The 23,749-nt window shown below is 40.8% G+C and overlaps 2 protein-coding genes across 2 annotated transcripts in view; both read left to right on the plus strand.

Annotated features, from left to right (window-relative positions):
* LOC106590467 (pyruvate dehydrogenase E1 component subunit alpha, mitochondrial) overlaps nt 1-16,286 on the plus strand; it is a 58,768-nt gene extending 42,482 nt beyond the window's left edge. Inside the window, exons 4-11 of the mRNA XM_014181524.3 lie at nt 13,255-13,381; nt 13,515-13,606; nt 13,697-13,789; nt 13,869-14,024; nt 14,103-14,174; nt 15,055-15,122; nt 15,460-15,568; nt 15,677-16,286. Coding sequence (XP_014036999.1) covers nt 13,255-13,381; nt 13,515-13,606; nt 13,697-13,789; nt 13,869-14,024; nt 14,103-14,174; nt 15,055-15,122; nt 15,460-15,568; nt 15,677-15,841 — 882 coding nt within the window. The 3' untranslated portion in view covers nt 15,842-16,286. The remainder of the gene's footprint in view (nt 1-13,254; nt 13,382-13,514; nt 13,607-13,696; nt 13,790-13,868; nt 14,025-14,102; nt 14,175-15,054; nt 15,123-15,459; nt 15,569-15,676) is intronic.
* Nucleotides 16,287-17,943: 1,657 nt separating this feature from the next.
* The window catches only part of LOC106590479 (ribosomal protein S6 kinase alpha-3), a 57,126-nt gene continuing 51,320 nt past the window's right edge, over nt 17,944-23,749 (plus strand). The window contains exon 1 of the mRNA XM_045710582.2: nt 17,944-18,358. Within this exon, the coding sequence (XP_045566538.1) occupies nt 18,296-18,358 (63 nt within the window). The 5' untranslated portion in view covers nt 17,944-18,295. The remainder of the gene's footprint in view (nt 18,359-23,749) is intronic.

Here is a 23,749-nt window from a genome sequence, read left to right on the forward strand (position 1 = left end):
TAGATTAGAACACACACGTATAGATTAGAACACACACGTATAGATTAGAACACACACGTATAGATTAGAACACACACGTATAGATTAGAACACACACGTATAGATTAGAACACACACGTATAGATTAGAACACACACACGTATAGATTAGAACACACACACGTATAGATTAGAACACACACGTATAGATTAGAACACACACGTATAGATTAGAACACACACGTATAGATTAGAACACACACACGTATAGATTAGAACACACACGTATAGATTAGAACACACACGTATAGATTAGAACACACACACGTATAGATTAGAACACACACGTATAGATTAGACACACACACGTATAGATTAGAACACACACGTATAGATTAGAACACACACGTATAGATTAGAACACACACGTATAGATTAGAACACACACACGTATAGATTAGAACACACACGTATAGATTAGAACACACACGTATAGATTAGAACACACACACGTATAGATTAGAACACACACGTATAGATTAGAACACACACGTATAGATTAGAACACACACACGTATAGATTAGAACACACACGTATAGATTAGAACACACACACGTATAGATTAGAACACACACACGTATAGATTAGAACACACACGTATAGATTAGAACACACACGTATAGATTAGAACACACACACGTATAGATTAGAACACACACACGTATAGATTAGACACACACACGTATAGATTAGAACACACACGTATAGATTAGAACACACACGTATAGATTAGAACACACACGTATAGATTAGAACACACACGTATAGATTAGAACACACACGTATAGATTAGAACACACACACGTATAGATTAGAACACACACGTATAGATTAGAACACACACGTATAGATTAGAACACACACACGTATAGATTAGAACACACACACGTATAGATTAGAACACACACGTATAGATTAGAACACACACGTATAGATTAGAACACACACGTATAGATTAGAACACACACACGTATAGATTAGAACACACACGTATAGATTAGAACACACACGTATAGATTAGAACACACACACGTATAGATTAGAACACACACGTATAGATTAGAACACACACGTATAGATTAGAACACACACACGTATAGATTAGAACACACACACGTATAGATTAGAACACACACGTATAGATTAGAACACACACGTATAGATTAGAACACACCACGTATAGATTAGAACACACACGTATAGATTAGAACACACACGTATAGATTAGAACACACACACGTATAGATTAGAACACACACACGTATAGATTAGAACACACACGTATAGATTAGAACACACACGTATAGATTAGAACACACACACGTATAGATTAGAACACACACACGTATAGATTAGAACACACACACGTATAGATTAGAACACACACGTATAGATTAGAACACACACGTATAGATTAGAACACACACACGTATAGATTAGAACACACACGTATAGATTAGAACACACACGTATAGATTAGAACACACACACGTATAGATTAGAACACACACGTATAGATTAGAACACACACGTATAGATTAGAACACACACGTATAGATTAGAACACACACGTATAGATTAGAACACACACACGTATAGATTAGAACACACACGTATAGATTAGAACACACACGTATAGATTAGAACACACACGTATAGATTAGAACACACACACGTATAGATTAGAACACACACGTATAGATTAGAACACACACGTATAGATTAGAACACACCACGTATAGATTAGAACACACACACGTATAGATTAGAACACACACGTATAGATTAGAACACACACGTATAGATTAGAACACACACGTATAGATTAGAACACACACACGTATAGATTAGAACACACACGTATAGATTAGAACACACACGTATAGATTAGAACACACACGTATAGATTAGAACACACACACGTATAGATTAGAACACACACACGTATAGATTAGAACACACACGTATAGATTAGAACACACACGTATAGATTAGAACACACACACGTATAGATTAGAACACACACGTATAGATTAGAACACACACGTATAGATTAGAACACACACACGTATAGATTAGAACACACACGTATAGATTAGAACACACACACGTATAGATTAGAACACACACGTATAGATTAGAACACACACGTATAGATTAGAACACACACACGTATAGATTAGAACACACACGTATAGATTAGAACACACACGTATAGATTAGAACACACACGTATAGATTAGAACACACACACGTATAGATTAGAACACACACGTATAGATTAGAACACACACGTATAGATTAGAACACACACCGTATAGATTAGAACACACACACGTATAGATTAGAACACACACACGTATAGATTAGAACACACACGTATAGATTAGAACACACACACGTATAGATTAGAACACACACGTATAGATTAGAACACACACGTATAGATTAGAACACACACGTATAGATTAGAACACACACGTATAGATTAGAACACACACACGTATAGATTAGAACACACACACGTATAGATTAGAACACACACGTATAGATTAGAACACACACACGTATAGATTAGAACACACACGTATAGATTAGAACACACACGTATAGATTAGAACACACACGTATAGATTAGAACACACACGTATAGATTAGAACACACACGTATAGATTAGAACACACACACGTATAGATTAGAACACACACACGTATAGATTAGAACACACACGTATAGATTAGAACACACACACGTATAGATTAGAACACACACGTATAGATTAGAACACACACGTATAGATTAGAACACACACGTATAGATTAGAACACACACGTATAGATTAGAACACACACGTATAGATTAGAACACACACGTATAGATTAGAACACACACACGTATAGATTAGAACACACACACGTATAGATTAGACACACACACGTATAGATTAGAACACACACGTATAGATTAGAACACACACACGTATAGATTAGAACACACACACGTATAGATTAGAACACACACGTATAGATTAGAACACACACGTATAGATTAGAACACACACGTATAGATTAGAACACACACGTATAGATTAGAACACACACGTATAGATTAGAACACACACACGTATAGATTAGAACACACACGTATAGATTAGAACACACACACGTATAGATTAGAACACACACGTATAGATTAGAACACACACGTATAGATTAGAACACACACGTATAGATTAGAACACACACGTATAGATTAGAACACACACACGTATAGATTAGAACACACACGTATAGATTAGAACACACACGTATAGATTAGAACACACACGTATAGATTAGAACACACACGTATAGATTAGAACACACACGTATAGATTAGAACACACACACGTATAGATTAGAACACACACGTATAGATTAGAACACACACGTATAGATTAGAACACACACACGTATAGATTAGAACACACACGTATAGATTAGAACACACACGTATAGATTAGAACACACACGTATAGATTAGAACACACACGTATAGATTAGAACACACACACGTATAGATTAGAACACACACACGTATAGATTAGAACACACACGTATAGATTAGAACACACACACGTATAGATTAGAACACACACGTATAGATTAGAACACACACACGTATAGATTAGAACACACACGTATAGATTAGAACACACACGTATAGATTAGAACACACACGTATAGATTAGAACACACACACGTATAGATTAGAACACACACACGTATAGATTAGAACACACACGTATAGATTAGAACACACACGTATAGATTAGAACACACACGTATAGATTAGAACACACACGTATAGATTAGAACACACACGTATAGATTAGAACACACACGTATAGATTAGAACACACACACGTATAGATTAGAACACACACGTATAGATTAGAACACACACGTATAGATTAGAACACACACACGTATAGATTAGAACACACACGTATAGATTAGAACACACACGTATAGATTAGAACACACACACGTATAGATTAGAACACACACGTATAGATTAGAACACACACACGTATAGATTAGAACACACACGTATAGATTAGAACACACACGTATAGATTAGAACACACACGTATAGATTAGAACACACACGTATAGATTAGAACACACACGTATAGATTAGAACACACACGTATAGATTAGAACACACACGTATAGATTAGAACACACACACGTATAGATTAGAACACACACGTATAGATTAGAACACACACGTATAGATTAGAACACACACGTATAGATTAGAACACACACGTATAGATTAGAACACACACGTATAGATTAGAACACACACGTATAGATTAGAACACACACGTATAGATTAGAACACACACGTATAGATTAGACACACACACGTATAGATTAGAACACACACGTATAGATTAGAACACACACGTATAGATTAGAACACACACGTATAGATTAGAACACACACACGTATAGATTAGAACACACACACGTATAGATTAGACACACACACGTATAGATTAGAACACACACGTATAGATTAGAACACACACACGTATAGATTAGAACACACACGTATAGATTAGAACACACACGTATAGATTAGAACACACACACGTATAGATTAGAACACACACACGTATAGATTAGAACACACACGTATAGATTAGAACACACACGTATAGATTAGAACACACACACGTATAGATTAGAACACACACGTATAGATTAGAACACACACGTATAGATTAGAACACACACACGTATAGATTAGAACACACACGTATAGATTAGAACACACACACGTATAGATTAGAACACACACGTATAGATTAGAACACACACGTATAGATTAGAACACACACACGTATAGATTAGAACACACACGTATAGATTAGAACACACACGTATAGATTAGAACACACACGTATAGATTAGAACACACACGTATAGATTAGAACACACACGTATAGATTAGAACACACACGTATAGATTAGAACACACACACGTATAGATTAGAACACACACGTATAGATTAGAACACACACACGTATAGATTAGAACACACACACGTATAGATTAGAACACACACACGTATAGATTAGAACACACACGTATAGATTAGAACACACACGTATAGATTAGAACACACACGTATAGATTAGAACACACACGTATAGATTAGAACACACACGTATAGATTAGAACACACACCGTATAGATTAGAACACACACGTATAGATTAGAACACACACACGTATAGATTAGAACACACACGTATAGATTAGAACACACACGTATAGATTAGAACACACACGTATAGATTAGAACACACACGTATAGATTAGAACACACACGTATAGATTAGAACACACACACGTATAGATTAGAACACACACACGTATAGATTAGAACACACACGTATAGATTAGAACACACACGTATAGATTAGAACACACACGTATAGATTAGAACACACACGTATAGATTAGAACACACACGTATAGATTAGAACACACACGTATAGATTAGAACACACACACGTATAGATTAGAACACACACGTATAGATTAGAACACACACACGTATAGATTAGAACACACACACGTATAGATTAGACACACACACGTATAGATTAGAACACACACGTATAGATTAGAACACACACACGTATAGATTAGACACACACACGTATAGATTAGAACACACACACGTATAGATTAGAACACACACGTATAGATTAGAACACACACGTATAGATTAGAACACACACGTATAGATTAGAACACACACGTATAGATTAGAACACACACACGTATAGATTAGAACACACACGTATAGATTAGAACACACACACGTATAGATTAGAACACACACGTATAGATTAGAACACACACGTATAGATTAGAACACACACGTATAGATTAGAACACACACGTATAGATTAGAACACACACACGTATAGATTAGAACACACACGTATAGATTAGAACACACACGTATAGATTAGAACACACACGTATAGATTAGAACACACACGTATAGATTAGAACACACACGTATAGATTAGAACACACACACGTATAGATTAGAACACACACGTATAGATTAGAACACACACGTATAGATTAGAACACACACACGTATAGATTAGAACACACACGTATAGATTAGAACACACACGTATAGATTAGAACACACACGTATAGATTAGAACACACACGTATAGATTAGAACACCACACGTATAGATTAGAACACACACGTATAGATTAGAACACACACGTATAGATTAGAAACACACACGTATAGATTAGAACACACACGTATAGATTAGACACACACACGTATAGATTAGAACACACACGTATAGATTAGAACACACACGTATAGATTAGAACACACACGTATAGATTAGAACACACACACGTATAGATTAGAACACACACACGTATAGATTAGAACACACACGTATAGATTAGAACACACACGTATAGATTAGAACACACACGTATAGATTAGAACACACACGTATAGATTAGAACACACACGTATAGATTAGAACACACACGTATAGATTAGAACACACACACGTATAGATTAGAACACACACGTATAGATTAGAACACACACGTATAGATTAGAACACACACACGTATAGATTAGAACACACACGTATAGATTAGAACACACACGTATAGATTAGAACACACACACGTATAGATTAGAACACACACGTATAGATTAGAACACACACACGTATAGATTAGAACACACACGTATAGATTAGAACACACACGTATAGATTAGAACACACACGTATAGATTAGAACACACACGTATAGATTAGAACACACACGTATAGATTAGAACACACACACGTATAGATTAGAACACACACACGTATAGATTAGAACACACACACGTATAGATTAGAACACACACGTATAGATTAGAACACACACACGTATAGATTAGAACACACACGTATAGATTAGAACACACACACGTATAGATTAGAACACACACGTATAGATTAGAACACACACCGTATAGATTAGAACACACACGTATAGATTAGAACACACACGTATAGATTAGAACACACACGTATAGATTAGAACACACACACGTATAGATTAGAACACACACGTATAGATTAGAACACACACGTATAGATTAGAACACACACACGTATAGATTAGAACACACACACGTATAGATTAGAACCACACACGTATAGATTAGAACACACACACGTATAGATTAGAACACACACGTATAGATTAGAACACACACACGTATAGATTAGAACACACACGTATAGATTAGAACACACACGTATAGATTAGAACACACACGTATAGATTAGAACACACACACGTATAGATTAGAACACACACACGTATAGATTAGAACACACACGTATAGATTAGAACACACACGTATAGATTAGAAACACACACGTATAGATTAGAACACACACACGTATAGATTAGAACACACACGTATAGATTAGAACACACACGTATAGATTAGAACACACACACGTATAGATTAGAACACACACGTATAGATTAGAACACACACACGTATAGATTAGAACACACACGTATAGATTAGAACACACACGTATAGATTAGACACACACACGTATAGATTAGAACACACACGTATAGATTAGAACACACACACGTATAGATTAGAACACACACACGTATAGATTAGAACACACACACGTATAGATTAGAACACACACGTATAGATTAGAACACACACGTATAGATTAGAACACACACGTATAGATTAGAACACACACGTATAGATTAGAACACACACGTATAGATTAGAACACACACCGTATAGATTAGAACACACACGTATAGATTAGAACACACACGTATAGATTAGAACACACACGTATAGATTAGAACACACACGTATAGATTAGAACACACACACGTATAGATTAGAACACACACGTATAGATTAGAACACACACGTATAGATTAGAACACACACGTATAGATTAGAACACACACACGTATAGATTAGAACACACACACGTATAGATTAGAACACACACACGTATAGATTAGAACACACACACGTATAGATTAGAACACACACGTATAGATTAGAACACACACGTATAGATTAGAACACACACGTATAGATTAGAACACACACGTATAGATTAGAACACACACGTATAGATTAGAACACACACACGTATAGATTAGAACACACACGTATAGATTAGAACACACACGTATAGATTAGAACACACACGTATAGATTAGAACACACACACGTATAGATTAGAACACACACACGTATAGATTAGAACACACACGTATAGATTAGAACACACACACGTATAGATTAGAACACACACGTATAGATTAGAACACACACACGTATAGATTAGAACACACACGTATAGATTAGAACACACACGTATAGATTAGAAACACACACGTATAGATTAGAACACACACACGTATAGATTAGAACACACACGTATAGATTAGAACACACACGTATAGATTAGAACACACACACGTATAGATTAGAACACACACACGTATAGATTAGAACACACACGTATAGATTAGAACACACACACGTATAGATTAGAACACACACGTATAGATTAGAACACACACGTATAGATTAGAACACACACGTATAGATTAGAACACACACACGTATAGATTAGAACACACACGTATAGATTAGAACACACACGTATAGATTAGAACACACACGTATAGATTAGAACACACACACGTATAGATTAGAACACACACGTATAGATTAGAACACACACACGTATAGATTAGAACACACACACGTATAGATTAGAACACACACGTATAGATTAGAACACACACGTATAGATTAGAACACACACGTATAGATTAGAACACACACGTATAGATTAGAACACACACGTATAGATTAGAACACACACGTATAGATTAGAACACACACACGTATAGATTAGAACACACACACGTATAGATTAGAACACACACGTATAGATTAGAACACACACACGTATAGATTAGAACACACACACGTATAGATTAGAACACACACGTATAGATTAGAACACACACGTATAGATTAGAACACACACGTATAGATTAGAACACACACACGTATAGATTAGAACACACACACGTATAGATTAGAACACACACGTATAGATTAGAACACACACGTATAGATTAGAACACACACGTATAGATTAGAACACACACACGTATAGATTAGAACACACACGTATAGATTAGAACACACACGTATAGATTAGAACACACACGTATAGATTAGAACACACACGTATAGATTAGAACACACACGTATAGATTAGAACACACACACGTATAGATTAGAACACACACGTATAGATTAGAACACACACGTATAGATTAGAACACACACGTATAGATTAGAACACACACGTATAGATTAGAACACACACGTATAGATTAGAACACACACACGTATAGATTAGAACACACACGTATAGATTAGAACACACACGTATAGATTAGAACACACACGTATAGATTAGAACACACACGTATAGATTAGAACACACACCGTATAGATTAGAACACACACCGTATAGATTAGAACACACACCGTATAGATTAGAACACACACGTATAGATTAGAACACACACGTATAGATTAGAACACACACGTATAGATTAGAACACACACACGTATAGATTAGAACACACACGTATAGATTAGAACACACACGTATAGATTAGAACACACACACGTATAGATTAGAACACACACGTATAGATTAGAACACACACGTATAGATTAGAACACACACGTATAGATTAGAACACACACGTATAGATTAGAACACACACGTATAGATTAGAACACACACACGTATAGATTAGAACACACACGTATAGATTAGAACACACACACGTATAGATTAGAACACACACACGTATAGATTAGAACACACACGTATAGATTAGAACACACACGTATAGATTAGAACACACACGTATAGATTAGAACACAAACGTATAGATTAGAACACACACGTATAGATTAGAACACACACACGTATAGATTAGAACACACACGTATAGATTAGAACACACACGTATAGATTAGAACACACACGTATAGATTAGAACACACACGTATAGATTAGAACACACACACACGTATAGATTAGAACACACACGTATAGATTAGAACACACACGTATAGATTAGAACACACACGTATAGATTAGAACACACACACGTATAGATTAGAACACACACACACGTATAGATTAGAACACACACACGTATAGATTAGAACACACACACGTATAGATTAGAACACACACGTATAGATTAGAACACACACGAATAGATTAGAACACACACGTATAGATTAGAACACACACGTATAGATTAGAACACACACGTATAGATTAGAACACACACACGTATAGATTAGAACACACACGTATAGATTAGAACAGACACGTATAGATTAGAACACACACGTATAGATTAGAACACACACGTATAGATTAGAACACACACGTATAGATTAGAACACACACGTATAGATTAGAACACACACACGTATAGATTAGAACACACACACACGTATAGATTAGAACACACACGTATAGATTAGAACACACACACGTGTAGATTAGAACACACACGTATAGATTAGAACACACACACGTATAGATTAGAACACACACGTATAGATTAGAACACACACGTATAGATTAGAAACACACACGTATAGATTAGAACACACACACGTATAGATTAGAACACACACGTATAGATTAGAACACACACGTATAGATTAGAACACACACACGTATAGATTAGAACACACACACGTATAGATTAGAACACACACGTATAGATTAGAACACACACACGTATAGATTAGAACACACACGTATAGATTAGAACACACACGTATAGATTAGAACACACACGTATAGATTAGAACACACACACGTATAGATTAGAACACACACGTATAGATTAGAACACACACGTATAGATTAGAACACACACGTATAGATTAGAACACACACACGTATAGATTAGAACACACACGTATAGATTAGAACACACACACGTATAGATTAGAACACACACACGTATAGATTAGAACACACACGTATAGATTAGAACACACACGTATAGATTAGAACACACACGTATAGATTAGAACACACACGTATAGATTAGAACACACACGTATAGATTAGAACACACACGAATAGATTAGAACACACACACGTATAGATTAGAACACACACACGTATAGATTAGAACACACACGTATAGATTAGAACACACACACGTATAGATTAGAACACACACACACGTATAGATTAGAACACACACGTATAGATTAGAACACACACGTATAGATTAGAACACACACGTATAGATTAGAACACACACGTATAGATTAGAACACACACACGTATAGATTAGAACACACACGTATAGATTAGAACACACACGTATAGATTAGAACACACACGTATAGATTAGAACACACACGTATAGATTAGAACACACACGTATAGATTAGAACACACACGTATAGATTAGAACACACACCGTATAGATTAGAACACACACGTATAGATTAGAACACACACGTATAGATTAGAACACACACGTATAGATTAGAACACACACCGTATAGATTAGAACACACACACGTATAGATTAGAACACACACACGTATAGATTAGAACACACACGTATAGATTAGAACACACACGTATAGATTAGAACACACACGTATAGATTAGAACACACACACGTATAGATTAGAACACACACGTATAGATTAGAACACACACGTATAGATTAGAACACACACACGTATAGATTAGAACACACACGTATAGATTAGAACACACACGTATAGATTAGAACACACACGTATAGATTAGAACACACACACGTATAGATTAGAACACACACGTATAGATTAGAACACACACGTATAGATTAGAACACACACGTATAGATTAGAACACACACACGTATAGATTAGAACACACACACGTATAGATTAGAACACACACACGTATAGATTAGAACACACACACGTATAGATTAGAACACACACGTATAGATTAGAACACACACGTATAGATTAGAACACACACCGTATAGATTAGAACACACACGTATAGATTAGAACACAAACGTATAGATTAGAACACACACACGTATAGATTAGAACACACACACGTATAGATTAGAACACACACGTATAGATTAGAACACACACACGTATAGATTAGAACACACACACGTATAGATTAGAACACACACGTATAGATTAGAACACACACACGTATAGATTAGAACACACACGTATAGATTAGAACACACACACGTATAGATTAGAACACACACGTATAGATTAGAACACACACGTATAGATTAGAACACACACGTATAGATTAGAACACACACACGCGTATAGATTAGAACACACACACGTATAGATTAGAACACACACGTATAGATTAGAACACACACGTATAGATTAGAACACACACGTATAGATTAGAACACACACACGTATAGATTAGAACACACACACGTATAGATTAGAACACACACGTATAGATTAGAACACACACACGTATAGATTAGAACACACACGTATAGATTAGAACACACACACGTATAGATTAGAACACACACGTATAGATTAGAACACACACGTATAGATTAGAACACACACGTATAGATTAGAACACACACACGTATAGATTAGAACACACACGTATAGATTAGAACACACACACGTATAGATTAGAACACACACGTATAGATTAGAACACACACGTATAGATTAGAACACACACACACGTATAGATTAGAACACACACGTATAGATTAGAACACACACGTATAGATTAGAACACACACGTATAGATTAGAACACACACGTATAGATTAGAACACACACACGTATAGATTAGAACACACACACGTATAGATTAGAACACACACACGTATAGATTAGAACACACACGTATAGATTAGAACACACACGTATAGATTAGAACACACACACACGTATAGATTAGAACACACACGCTCCCCTTCTCTCTCCTAGCTGTTGGTTGTGTTACAGGAGGCGTGTGCCATGGGCATCGAGGCGGGCATCAACCCAACAGACCACCTGATCACAGCGTACCGCGCCCACGGCTACACCTTCACACGGGGTGTGTCCGTTAGAGAGATCATGGCTGAACTCACAGGTGAGACACACCTAGAAACTGATCCAAGGTCACATTTGTATTTCCTCCTAATGGTTACAGTCAGGATTTAAGGAAGATAAACTGATCCTTCGACCTGAAATACGTCTCTATTCTCTCTCTCTCTTGTTCTCAGGTCGTAGAGGAGGTGTGGCCAAGGGTAAAGGTGGCTCTATGCACATGTACGCTAAACACTTCTATGGAGGGAATGGAATCGTGGGGGCTCAGGTGACTCTCTGAACAGGTCACACTCTCTCACACACACACCTAGACCGAGAGGGGAACATGCATTCTCGCTGTGTGTGTGTGTGTCTACAGGTTCCATTGGGTGCTGGTGTGGCCCTAGCCTGTCAGTACCAGGGCAACAACCAGGTGTGTGTGGCGCTGTATGGAGACGGCGCCGCCAACCAGGTGAGGTCTATCTAACAGTTACAATAAAGTTATTAAATCATCATCATCATCATCATCGTCTCTGTTCATGTCCAATCAGGGCCAGATCTTTGAGTCTTTCAACATGGCGGCTCTGTGGAAGCTGCCGTGTATCTTCATCTGTGAGAACAACAAGTTTGGCATGGGGACGTCTATAGAGAGATCCTCTGCTAGCACGGAGTACTTCAAGAGAGGAGACTATATACCTGGAATCAAGGTAGGACACACACACACACACACTCACTGACTGTGTGTGTATCTTTGCTATACTGACCCCTCTGTCCCTGTGGTGTAGGTGGATGGCATGGATGTCCTGTGTGTGAGGGAGGCCATCAAGTTTGCTGCAGACCACTGCAGAGCTGGGAAGGTGAACTATGATTGGTTGTAGAGCTGGAGAAGAGGAGTTCTGATTGGTGCAGAGATGAAAAACTGATTGCGGATTTAAGAGCTTAAAGAGTGTTAAGAATCACTTTGTCTCAGACAATCTAATGTCAGAGGGCTGATCCTATTCTAGTATCCCACCAGCTGATCCTATTCTAGTATCCCACCAGCTGATCCTATTCTAGTATCCCACCAGCTGATCCTATTCTAGTATCCCACCAGCTGATCCTATTCTAGTATCCCACCAGCTGATCCTATTCTAGTATCCCACCAGCTGATCCTATTCTAGTATCCCACCAGCTGATCCTATTCTAGTATCCCACCAGCTGATCCTATTCTAGTATCCCACCAGCTGATCCTATTCTAGTATCCCACCAGCTGATCCTATTCTAGTATCCCACCAGCTGATCCTATTCTAGTATCCCACCAGCTGATCCTATTCTAGTATCCCACCAGCTGATCCTATTCTAGTATCCCACCAGCTGATCCTATTCTAGTATCCCACCAGCTGATCCTATTCTAGAATCCCACCAGCTGATCCTATTCTAGTATCCCACCAGCTGATCCTATTCTAGTATCCCACCAGCTGATCCTATTCTAGTATCCCACCAGCTGATCCTATTCTAGTATCCCACCAGTGTCTCTTCCCTGACAGAGGGAGGCTCAGTGACCAGCAGAATAGAGACAGTCTGAGACTCCAGTACAGTTGTAACTGGCCCTGCACTCTTGGTGTGCTGCAGGCCAAACAGCATAGATATCGGAAGATCCTCTGCTACAGTACAAATCCCTGATCAAGATATTCTGCAGTATCATGGTGGGGTTGGCTAGCTTTTTGAGTGTCTTTGCTTTTGAAACCTCCTTGGCAGGGTCCTATTGTGATGGAGCTGGAGACCTACCGTTACCATGGACACAGCATGAGCGACCCCGGGGTTAGGTGAGACATGATCTCAGACCTTTGACCCTTGACCATGTGTTTGTCAACTGAGCACCCTGTCTCTCCCCGCCCCCTCACTCCTCACCACATCTCCCATCTCTCTCTCTCCCTCCCTCTCTATTCTGATTTTATCCCTGCCCACCTCCTTGTGTTGCCACTCCCTAGTTTAACACCCCCCCCTCCCCCTCCCCTCTTAGTGTATTGTAGTGCAGTGTTGGTTTGGGAAGAGCACTGCTTCCTTTACAGGTCTGTCTCTCTCTCATCAACCAAAGGCTGGTGCGGAACCTTGCTAATCATGTCTAAGTCCTCTTCCTGTGTGTGATGTAACTTCCTGTAGCTACCGTTCACGTGAGGAGATCCAGGAAGTGCGCAGTAAGAGTGACCCCATCACCATGCTGAAGGAACGCATGCTGTCCAACAACATGGCTTCTGTGGAGGAGATCAAGGTACACACACACCTTCACCGTCACGCATCCACACACACACACAGGTGGTCCATTTACTCAAATAGTTTCCCTGCTTGCCTTCTTTCTGTCCTTCCTCTCGCCATACAGGAGATAGATGTAGATATCAGGAAGGTGATCGAGGATGCCGCCCAGTTTGCCATCTCTGACCCTGAGCCACCATTGGACGAGCTCTGTAACCACATCTTTGCCAACGATCTACCCATGGAGGTCCGCGGGACCAACCCCTGGGTCAAACTGAAGTCTGTCAGCTAGACAAACACACACACACACGACCCAAACTACTGTATAGTCTATCAGCTACACATCCCTTCCTACCCTCTGCAACACCAACCCCTGGGTGAAAGTCTACTCCTCTTCTCCTCGTCCCATTTATCATTCCATTGTTAGTTGTCTCTAAACGCACAATATGAGAGGTCATGACCCTGTAGTTCAGAGTTTAGTCTGTAGCAGCATTCCAAACCAGTCCGTCACTTCTGAGCCTCTGTCACTGGTATTTATAGAGTGTACTATGTCGTTTTATATAGCTGTGTTCTCCTGATACTGAGGGATTGGAGGTGTATGGCTTAGGGCAGGCTGTTGTTCCAGTCTAGCACTAACACACCTGATTCAATCAGTCACCAAGACATTCCTTAGCTGGATCTGGTGTGTTCATGCTGATACTTACTAAGTTTGCACACCCTAGAACACTTCAGAACCAGGGTTGGCCACCCCAGGCTAAGGGTGTGTGTGAGGGGGTGGTTTTGGGTTAAACCAAGTCTTTCTGTTTCTAATGCTCCCATCTGTTAATGTATGACCTCTGACCCAGATGTTATTGTAGCACCGTAGCACTCGTTGCACTTTGATAGATAAACTAAGGAGACACCAGACTGCAAGTCGTTATGTTATCATAGGAAAGAGACAAGCAATGGTAGTTCATTTCTCTCACCTCCTTTCTCCCTCTCCTTCTCATCTTCTCTGCCTCCCTCCTTCTCTCCGTGAGGAGCAGATACCGATCCAAGCCCTGATAAACTGAAGAGGAACATCTGTGAACTGAACGATTGTAATACTGTTGTGATTTAATTGGAGCAATAAAGTTGGCTGAGTCTGCATGACGTGTTTGTGTCTGACACTGGAAAGTTCTGTGTGCGGACAGCTAATAATGTACCATACCAGATAGGTGTTAATTACTTACATGGAGCCATCTTGCATCCACCTATCCAGTTCTTTTACATCCATGAATATAATGGTGCTTTCAAGACAACTGGAAACTCTGGGGTGGGGGGGTGGGGGAAACTAGGCCAAGTCATGACGTCAGTGATCTTCAGGCTAGAAAGACGCCAGAGTTTTCTACTTGGAATTCCGAGTTGGATAACCGTTCAAAACAATTTTCCCAGTCGGCGCTCATTTTTTCCCCCAGAGTGCCCAGTTGTCTTGAATGCACTGAAGTCAGACTTCTGAGATTTCTGAGTTCCTAGTTGTCTTGAACACAGCGTAAGATGTAATCAACCAGCAGATGTCACCACAGTGTTGTACATCCACCACCAGTTCAGTACAGTAGACCTATAAATGAGAGAAGACAGAGATGAATGTTCTGTCACCAAGTTCAGTCTGGCAGTTCAGTATAAATATCTCTGAAGTTGGGCTGTAATGATACTGTTCCCGCCCATGGCACATCTTCAGTCACACACACACACCTCTTTAGTCACAGATAATGACTCTGTCAATTCATGGTTCTCATTATCCCTGGCATGGCCCATACAGCAGATGAGCTATTTATAGCCTATAATAAAGCAGTCTCATGCTAATGACCTCCAACATCAAACTTTAACTGGCGAGGAAGGATTTATACAGTCAGACAGACACTTCCAAAGTCAAGGGTGGAAATTCACCTGTTAATAATGAGGTAGACTTTGATGGGGTGAATTGTAGCCTATGATAAAGACATATACACATTGTTGCTATAATTTGAAAGATGTAGACCTAACGTCTGTATATCATAGATCACTTTCACCACGCCACCTGCAGCAGATTTCAGTTCATCTCCTGAATAGCTCCATGTTAATCAGTCATATTCTGCGCATATTCATGGCTACGGGACTGGAACCGTTTACCCACAGTGCATCACCTTCACCGAATAATAAAGCCTATCTTATCTTCTCCCCTGGTGTCTCACGTGCCTGTCCCGGCTAGAGGTCACAGCTGGAGAGAGCCCCCTCACCTGCCCGTGTCCCGTTTGGATGAGGTGTCCCGTTATACCGGGTTCACGCCCACAAGATGACGCATGAGTGACTCTGTAGTCTGACAGGCAGGTAAGCCGACACCCGGCGCCATATTGGGACAAAACGGAAGTGAGAGAGCGAGAGAGAGAGATACAGAGAGAGAGAGAGAGAGAGAGAGAGAGAATAGCGCAGGCAGTGGAAAAGCGGCACAGTGACACAACAAGGGTGAAAGTGGAGAGACAATTTTCCGTAAAAGGCGTTACGTAGCCCAGCGAGGTTTTCATGTTTATTCCGCTAGAGAAAGAAGGGGCGGCCCCTGATCTAGAAACAACCAACTCTGTCCCTTGTCCTCTCATACGGGTTTAACGGAGGAAATAGCCTACTAGAATAGTCCAGAGCTTTAGACTACTACATTGTGATAGCCTACAGTCCTGTCTGGAGCGAAGCTTTAGCACAAACTAATAGAGTGAACACTACAATAGATCAGAGGAACAACTCGAGCGCCGAGATGCCCCTGGCACAGTTGCCAGATCCCTGGCAGAAGATGACACTGGGGCGAGCGACGAGCGAGGTGAGTGCGTGTGTGTGTGTGTGTGTGTGTATGTGTGTGTGACTGAGACAGAGAGAGAGATCGTATTCTGGTATTAAACATTTCTATAACCAGAATACTGCCTGTGTGAATCAGTGTTGATGTGAACAGATTATTCTATTGAATCGTCACTTTGACTGTCTCTGGGCTGCACTTCATTGATGTAAACAAACGCGTCGCAACACAGGCCTGAGGCTAAAAACAGATTTTACGGATAAGTTACTGAGCCTCGGATAATAGAGAGAGAGAAAGGCGAGGGGGCGGCCACCCAACAGACCGCACGATTCAGGTTGCGGCTTTCAGCGGGCGTGTGTGTCTGTGTTTCCTGGATGATGCGGTTATAGCCTGGTTATAGCGTGTTTTAACACAAGTGTCGAGTCTCCCGCGTGTGAATGTCTGAAGACATCCTTTGATTCAGACCTGCTTAATAATTATGCCCTACTGTTATACCTCCTATCTACCCCCTCTCTCAATACCCCCCCCCCCCTCTCCCTTTCGCTGTTCTCTATCAGTCAAGCTACATAACCTGAGGGAAAACATATTCTTGTTAAATGTGTGTGTATGTTGTTAGTGCTCTGTGGGAGATGAGTTGAGGGAAGCTGTCAGACTGTTTCTAGGGCACAACAGAAAAACACAGAACAAACCAAAGAGAAGGAAACGTTCTAAAGAGAACCCAACTTACAAGGATTTCCATGTAGCATATACACTGCTCACTGCTCACTCACTGCTCACTGCTCACTCAGTGCTCACGGCTCATTGCTCACTGCTCACTGCTCACTCAGTGCTCACTGCTCATTGCTCACTTCTCACTGCTCACTCACTGCTCACTGCTCACTCACTGCTCACTGCTCACTCACTGCTCACTGCTCACTCAGTGCTCTCTGCTCACTGCTCACTCCTCCTCCTCACTCACTCACTCACTCACTCACTCACTCACTCACTCACTCACTCACTCACTCACTCACTCACTCACTCACTCACTCACTCACTCACTCACTCACTCACTCACTGCTCACTGCTCACTCACTCACTTCTCACTCACTGCTCGCTGCTCACTCACTCACTCACTGCTCGCTGCTCACTCACTCACTGCTCACTCACTCATTCACTGCTCTCCACTCACTCACTCACTCAATCAATCAATCAATCAATCAATCAATCAATCAATCAATCAATCAATCAATCAATCAATCAATCAATCAATCATTCCTACTCACATGATTAAGTTAACAGTAGATGAATATCAGAAGCAGGTAGACTGTTGGGCCCTCAGGCAATACTGGTCAACTAGACAGCCAGCCCCGCAGTGTGACAAATGAAGTCAAGTCAAATAAAATAAAGCTCAATGAAATTGTGAGAGAGAAATGGGGAGAGTGAGAGAGTGGGAGAGCTGGAGAGAGAGAGAGTGAGAAAGAGAGATGAGGAGAGAGCGAGAGACAGAGAGATGGAGAGAGAGATGGGGAGAGTGAGAGAGATGGAGAGAGAGTGAGAGAGATGGGGAGAGCGAGAGACAGAGCGAGAGAGAGTGAGAGAGAGACAGAGAGATATGGAGAGAGAGACAGAGAGAGAGAGGGAGAGTGAGAGAGAGAGAGCTAGAGAGAGAGAGAGAGAGAGAGATGGGGAGAGAGAGAGATGGAGAGAGAGACAGAGAGATGGAGAGAGTGAGAAAGATGAGACAGAGAGCGAGAGACAGAGATGGAGAGAGAGATGGAGCGAGATGGCGAGAGACAGAGAGAGAGATGGAGAGAGATGGGGAGAGAGAGAGACAGAGAGATGGGGAGAGAGAGAGAGACAGACAGAGAGATAGAGAGATGGAGGGAGAGAGAGAGAGATGGAGGGAGAGAGAGAGGGTGTGTAAGAGAGAGAGGGGGAGATGGTGAGAGAGAGGGTGTGTGAGAGAGAGAGGGGGTGTGAGAGAGAGAGAGAGGGTGTAAGTGAGAGAGGGTGTGAGTGAGAGAGAGAGGGTGTGAGAGAGAGAGAGAGAGAGAGAGAGAGAGAGAGAGATAGGGTGTGAGTGAGAGAGGGTGTGAGAGAGAGAGAGGGTTTGAGTGAGAACGAGAGAGAGAGAGAGAGAGAGAGAGAGGGTGTCAGTGAGAAAGAGAGTGAGGGTGAGAGAGAGAGAGAGAGAGAGAGAGGGTGTGAGTGAGAGAGAAAGAAAGAGAGAGAGAGGGTGTGAGTGAGAGAGAGAGAGAGAGAGAGGGTGTGAGAGAGATAGATAGAGAGGGTTTGAGTGAGCGAGAGACAGAGAGGGTGTGAGTGAGAAAGAGAGAGAGGGTTTGAGAGAGAGAGAGAGAAAGAGAGAGAGAGGGTGTGAGAGAGGGTGTGAGTGAGCGAGAGAGAGAAGGTGTGAGTGAGAAATAGAGAGAGAGAGAGGGTGTGAGTGAGCGAGACAGAGGGTGTGAGAGTGAGAGAGGGTGTGAGAGAGAGGGTGTGCGAGTGAGAGTGAGAGAGGGTGTGAGAGAGAGAGGGTGTGAGTGTGTGTGAGAGGGTGTGAGAGAGAGAGGGTGTGCGAGTGGGAGTGAGAGAGGGTGTGAGAGAGAGGGTGTGCGAGTGAGAGAGAGAGGGTGTGAGTGAGAGAGAGAAATATTCCTCACCAAGAAATTCATTATTCACAGAAATGACTACATTTATTGCAAATTTGAACTTATTAAACCTATAAAAAAAACTCATGGGCGAAGGAGCAATGGCTCCTCTTGCAGCCAAATATGTATTTGCCTGCCATAGCCTGAGGGACACTGAATAATAACATATGCATAGTAAGCAGTAACTTAATTATTATTATTGTTATTGCTATTACTGTTATTACTATTATTATAGTAGGGTGATGGTAATGATAGCAGTTTAATGATGGTGGTAGTAGTGGTAGTATTGATGATGGTAGTTGTAGTACTGATGTAATGGTGAAGATGACAGTTATTTAGTTATAGTTTCATTTTCCATGATTAGCTATTTATATTTATTACATTTCTAATATATTGTTGTTATTTTTGTATTTCATGTTGTATTATTATTTACTACCATTTTATATTATTTGTTATTGTTTATAATTTATTACTGTCACGTTCGTTGTACGATGAAGACCAAGGCGCAGCGTGTGTATCGTTCGACATTTTATTATAACTGTGAAACTATGCAAGATATACAAATAAACTACTAAACAAAATAACAAACCGTGACGAAGAGGTGAAACATACACTACCTCAAAATAACCTCCCACAAAACCTAGTGGGAAAAACAACAACTTAAATATGATCCCCAATTAGAGACAACGATAACCAGCTGCCTCTAATTGGGAATCATACAAAAAAAACTACAACCAACATAGAAATACATAAACTAGACAAAACCCCCAACATAGAAAAAAGAAACTAGAACCAACATAGAAATAAATAAACTAGACAAAACCCCCTGTCACGCCCTGACCTACTCTACCATAGAAAATAAAAGCTCTCTATGGTCAGGACGTGACAGTACCCCCCCCCCCCCCCAAAAGGTGCGGACTCCGAAATGAAAAACCGGAAGAAAAAAAAAAAAAGGGAGGGTTAGGGTGGGTGTCTAGTCTCGGTGGCGGCTCTGGTGCAGGACGAAGAACCCTCTCCTCCTGTGGATCTGCCAGCATAGGATGCGGCTCTGGTGCAGGACGAAGAACCCTCTCCTCCGGAGGCAGTCTGCCAGCATCGGAGGCGGCTCTGGTGCGGGACGACGAACCCTCTCATCCTGCGAATCCGCCATCGTAGCTGGAGACTCCGGACCGCAGACCGTCGCTGGAGACTCCGGACCGCAGACCGTCGCTGGAGACTCCGGACCGCAGACCGTCGCTGGAGACTCTGGACCGCAGACCGTCGCTGGAGACTCTGGACCGCAGACCGTCGCTGGAGACTCTGGACCGCATACTGTCACTGGAGACTCTGGACCGCAGACCGTCGCTGGAGACTCTGGACCGCAGACCGTCGCTGGAGACTCCGGACCGCAGACCGTCGCTGGAGACTCTGGACCGCAGACCGTCGCTGGAGACTCCGGACCGCAGACCGTCGCTGGAGACTCCAGACCGCAGACCACGCTGCTTGGTCTGTAGGTGGTGGGAGATTCTGTCACGATTGTCGTATGATGAAGGAGACCAAGGCGCAGCGTGTGTATCGTTCCACATTTTATTATAACTGAAACTATGCAAGATATACAAATAAACTACTAAACAAAATAACAAACCGTGACGAAGAGGTGAAACATACACTACCTCAAAATAACCTCCCACAAAACCTAGTGGGAAAAACAACAACTTAATTATGATCCCCAATTAGAGACAACGATAACCAGCTGCCTCTAATTGGGAATCATACAAAAAAAACAACATAGAAAAAAGAAACTAGAACCAACATAGAAATAAATAAACTAGACAAAACCCCCAGTCACACCCTGACCTACTCTACCATATAAAATAAAAGCTCTCTATGGTCAGGACGTGACAATTACAATGTATATTGTATACATTGTTGCTTTGGCAATATTGACACAATGTTTTTCATGCCAATAAGCAGCTTGAATTTGAATTTGAATTTGAGAGAGGGTTTGAGTGAGAGAGAGAGAGGGTGTGTGTGTGAGAGAGAAGGTGTTGGTGAGAGAGAGAGAGGGTGTGAGAGAGAGAGAGAGAGAGAGAGAGAGAGAGGAGGTGAGTGAGAGAGAGAGAAAGAGAGAAGGTGTTGGTGAGAGAGCGAGAGGGTGTGAGAGAGAGACAGAGGGTGTGAGTGGGAGAGTGAGAGAGTTAGAGAGAGAGAGAGCGGGTGTGAGAGTGAGAGAGAGAGAGGGTGGTGTGAGTGAGAGAAAGAGGGTGTGAGTGAGCGAGAGAGAGAGAGAGAGTGTGAGTGAGAGAGAGAGAGAGGGTGTGTGTGAGAGAGAGAGGGGGTATGAGTGAGAGAGAGGGTGTGAGTGAGAGAGAGAGCGAGAGAAGGTGTTGGTGAGAGAGAGAGAGGGTGTGTGTGAGAGAGAGAGAGAAGGTGTGTGAGTGAGGGAGAGAGGGTATGTGTGAGCGAGAGAGAGAGTGTGTGTGAGAGAGAGAGAGGGTGTGAGTGAGTGAGAGAGAGAAGGTGTTGGTGTGTGAGAGAGAGAGAGAGAGAGAGAGAGAGAGAGAGGGTGTGAGTGAGTGTGAGAGAGAGAAGGTGTTGGTGAGAGAGAGAGGGTGTGAGTGAGAGAGAGAGAGAGAGAGAGAGAGAGAGAGGGTGTTGGTGAGAGAGAGAGGGATGATGTGTGTGAGAGAGAGCGAGAGAGTTTGAGTTTTTATAAAACCTTTAATTTATACTCAAGTTAACATAAATAATGACACACTGCCTTTTCAGAAATGAAACAACAAATGTAATTCCTAAAAAAAATACAAAAAAA

This window comes from Salmo salar, chromosome 29 (genome assembly GCF_965601325.2).
Source record: "Salmo salar chromosome 29, fSalSal1, whole genome shotgun sequence".
In the NCBI taxonomy this organism is placed as follows: Eukaryota; Metazoa; Chordata; class Actinopteri; order Salmoniformes; family Salmonidae; genus Salmo; species Salmo salar.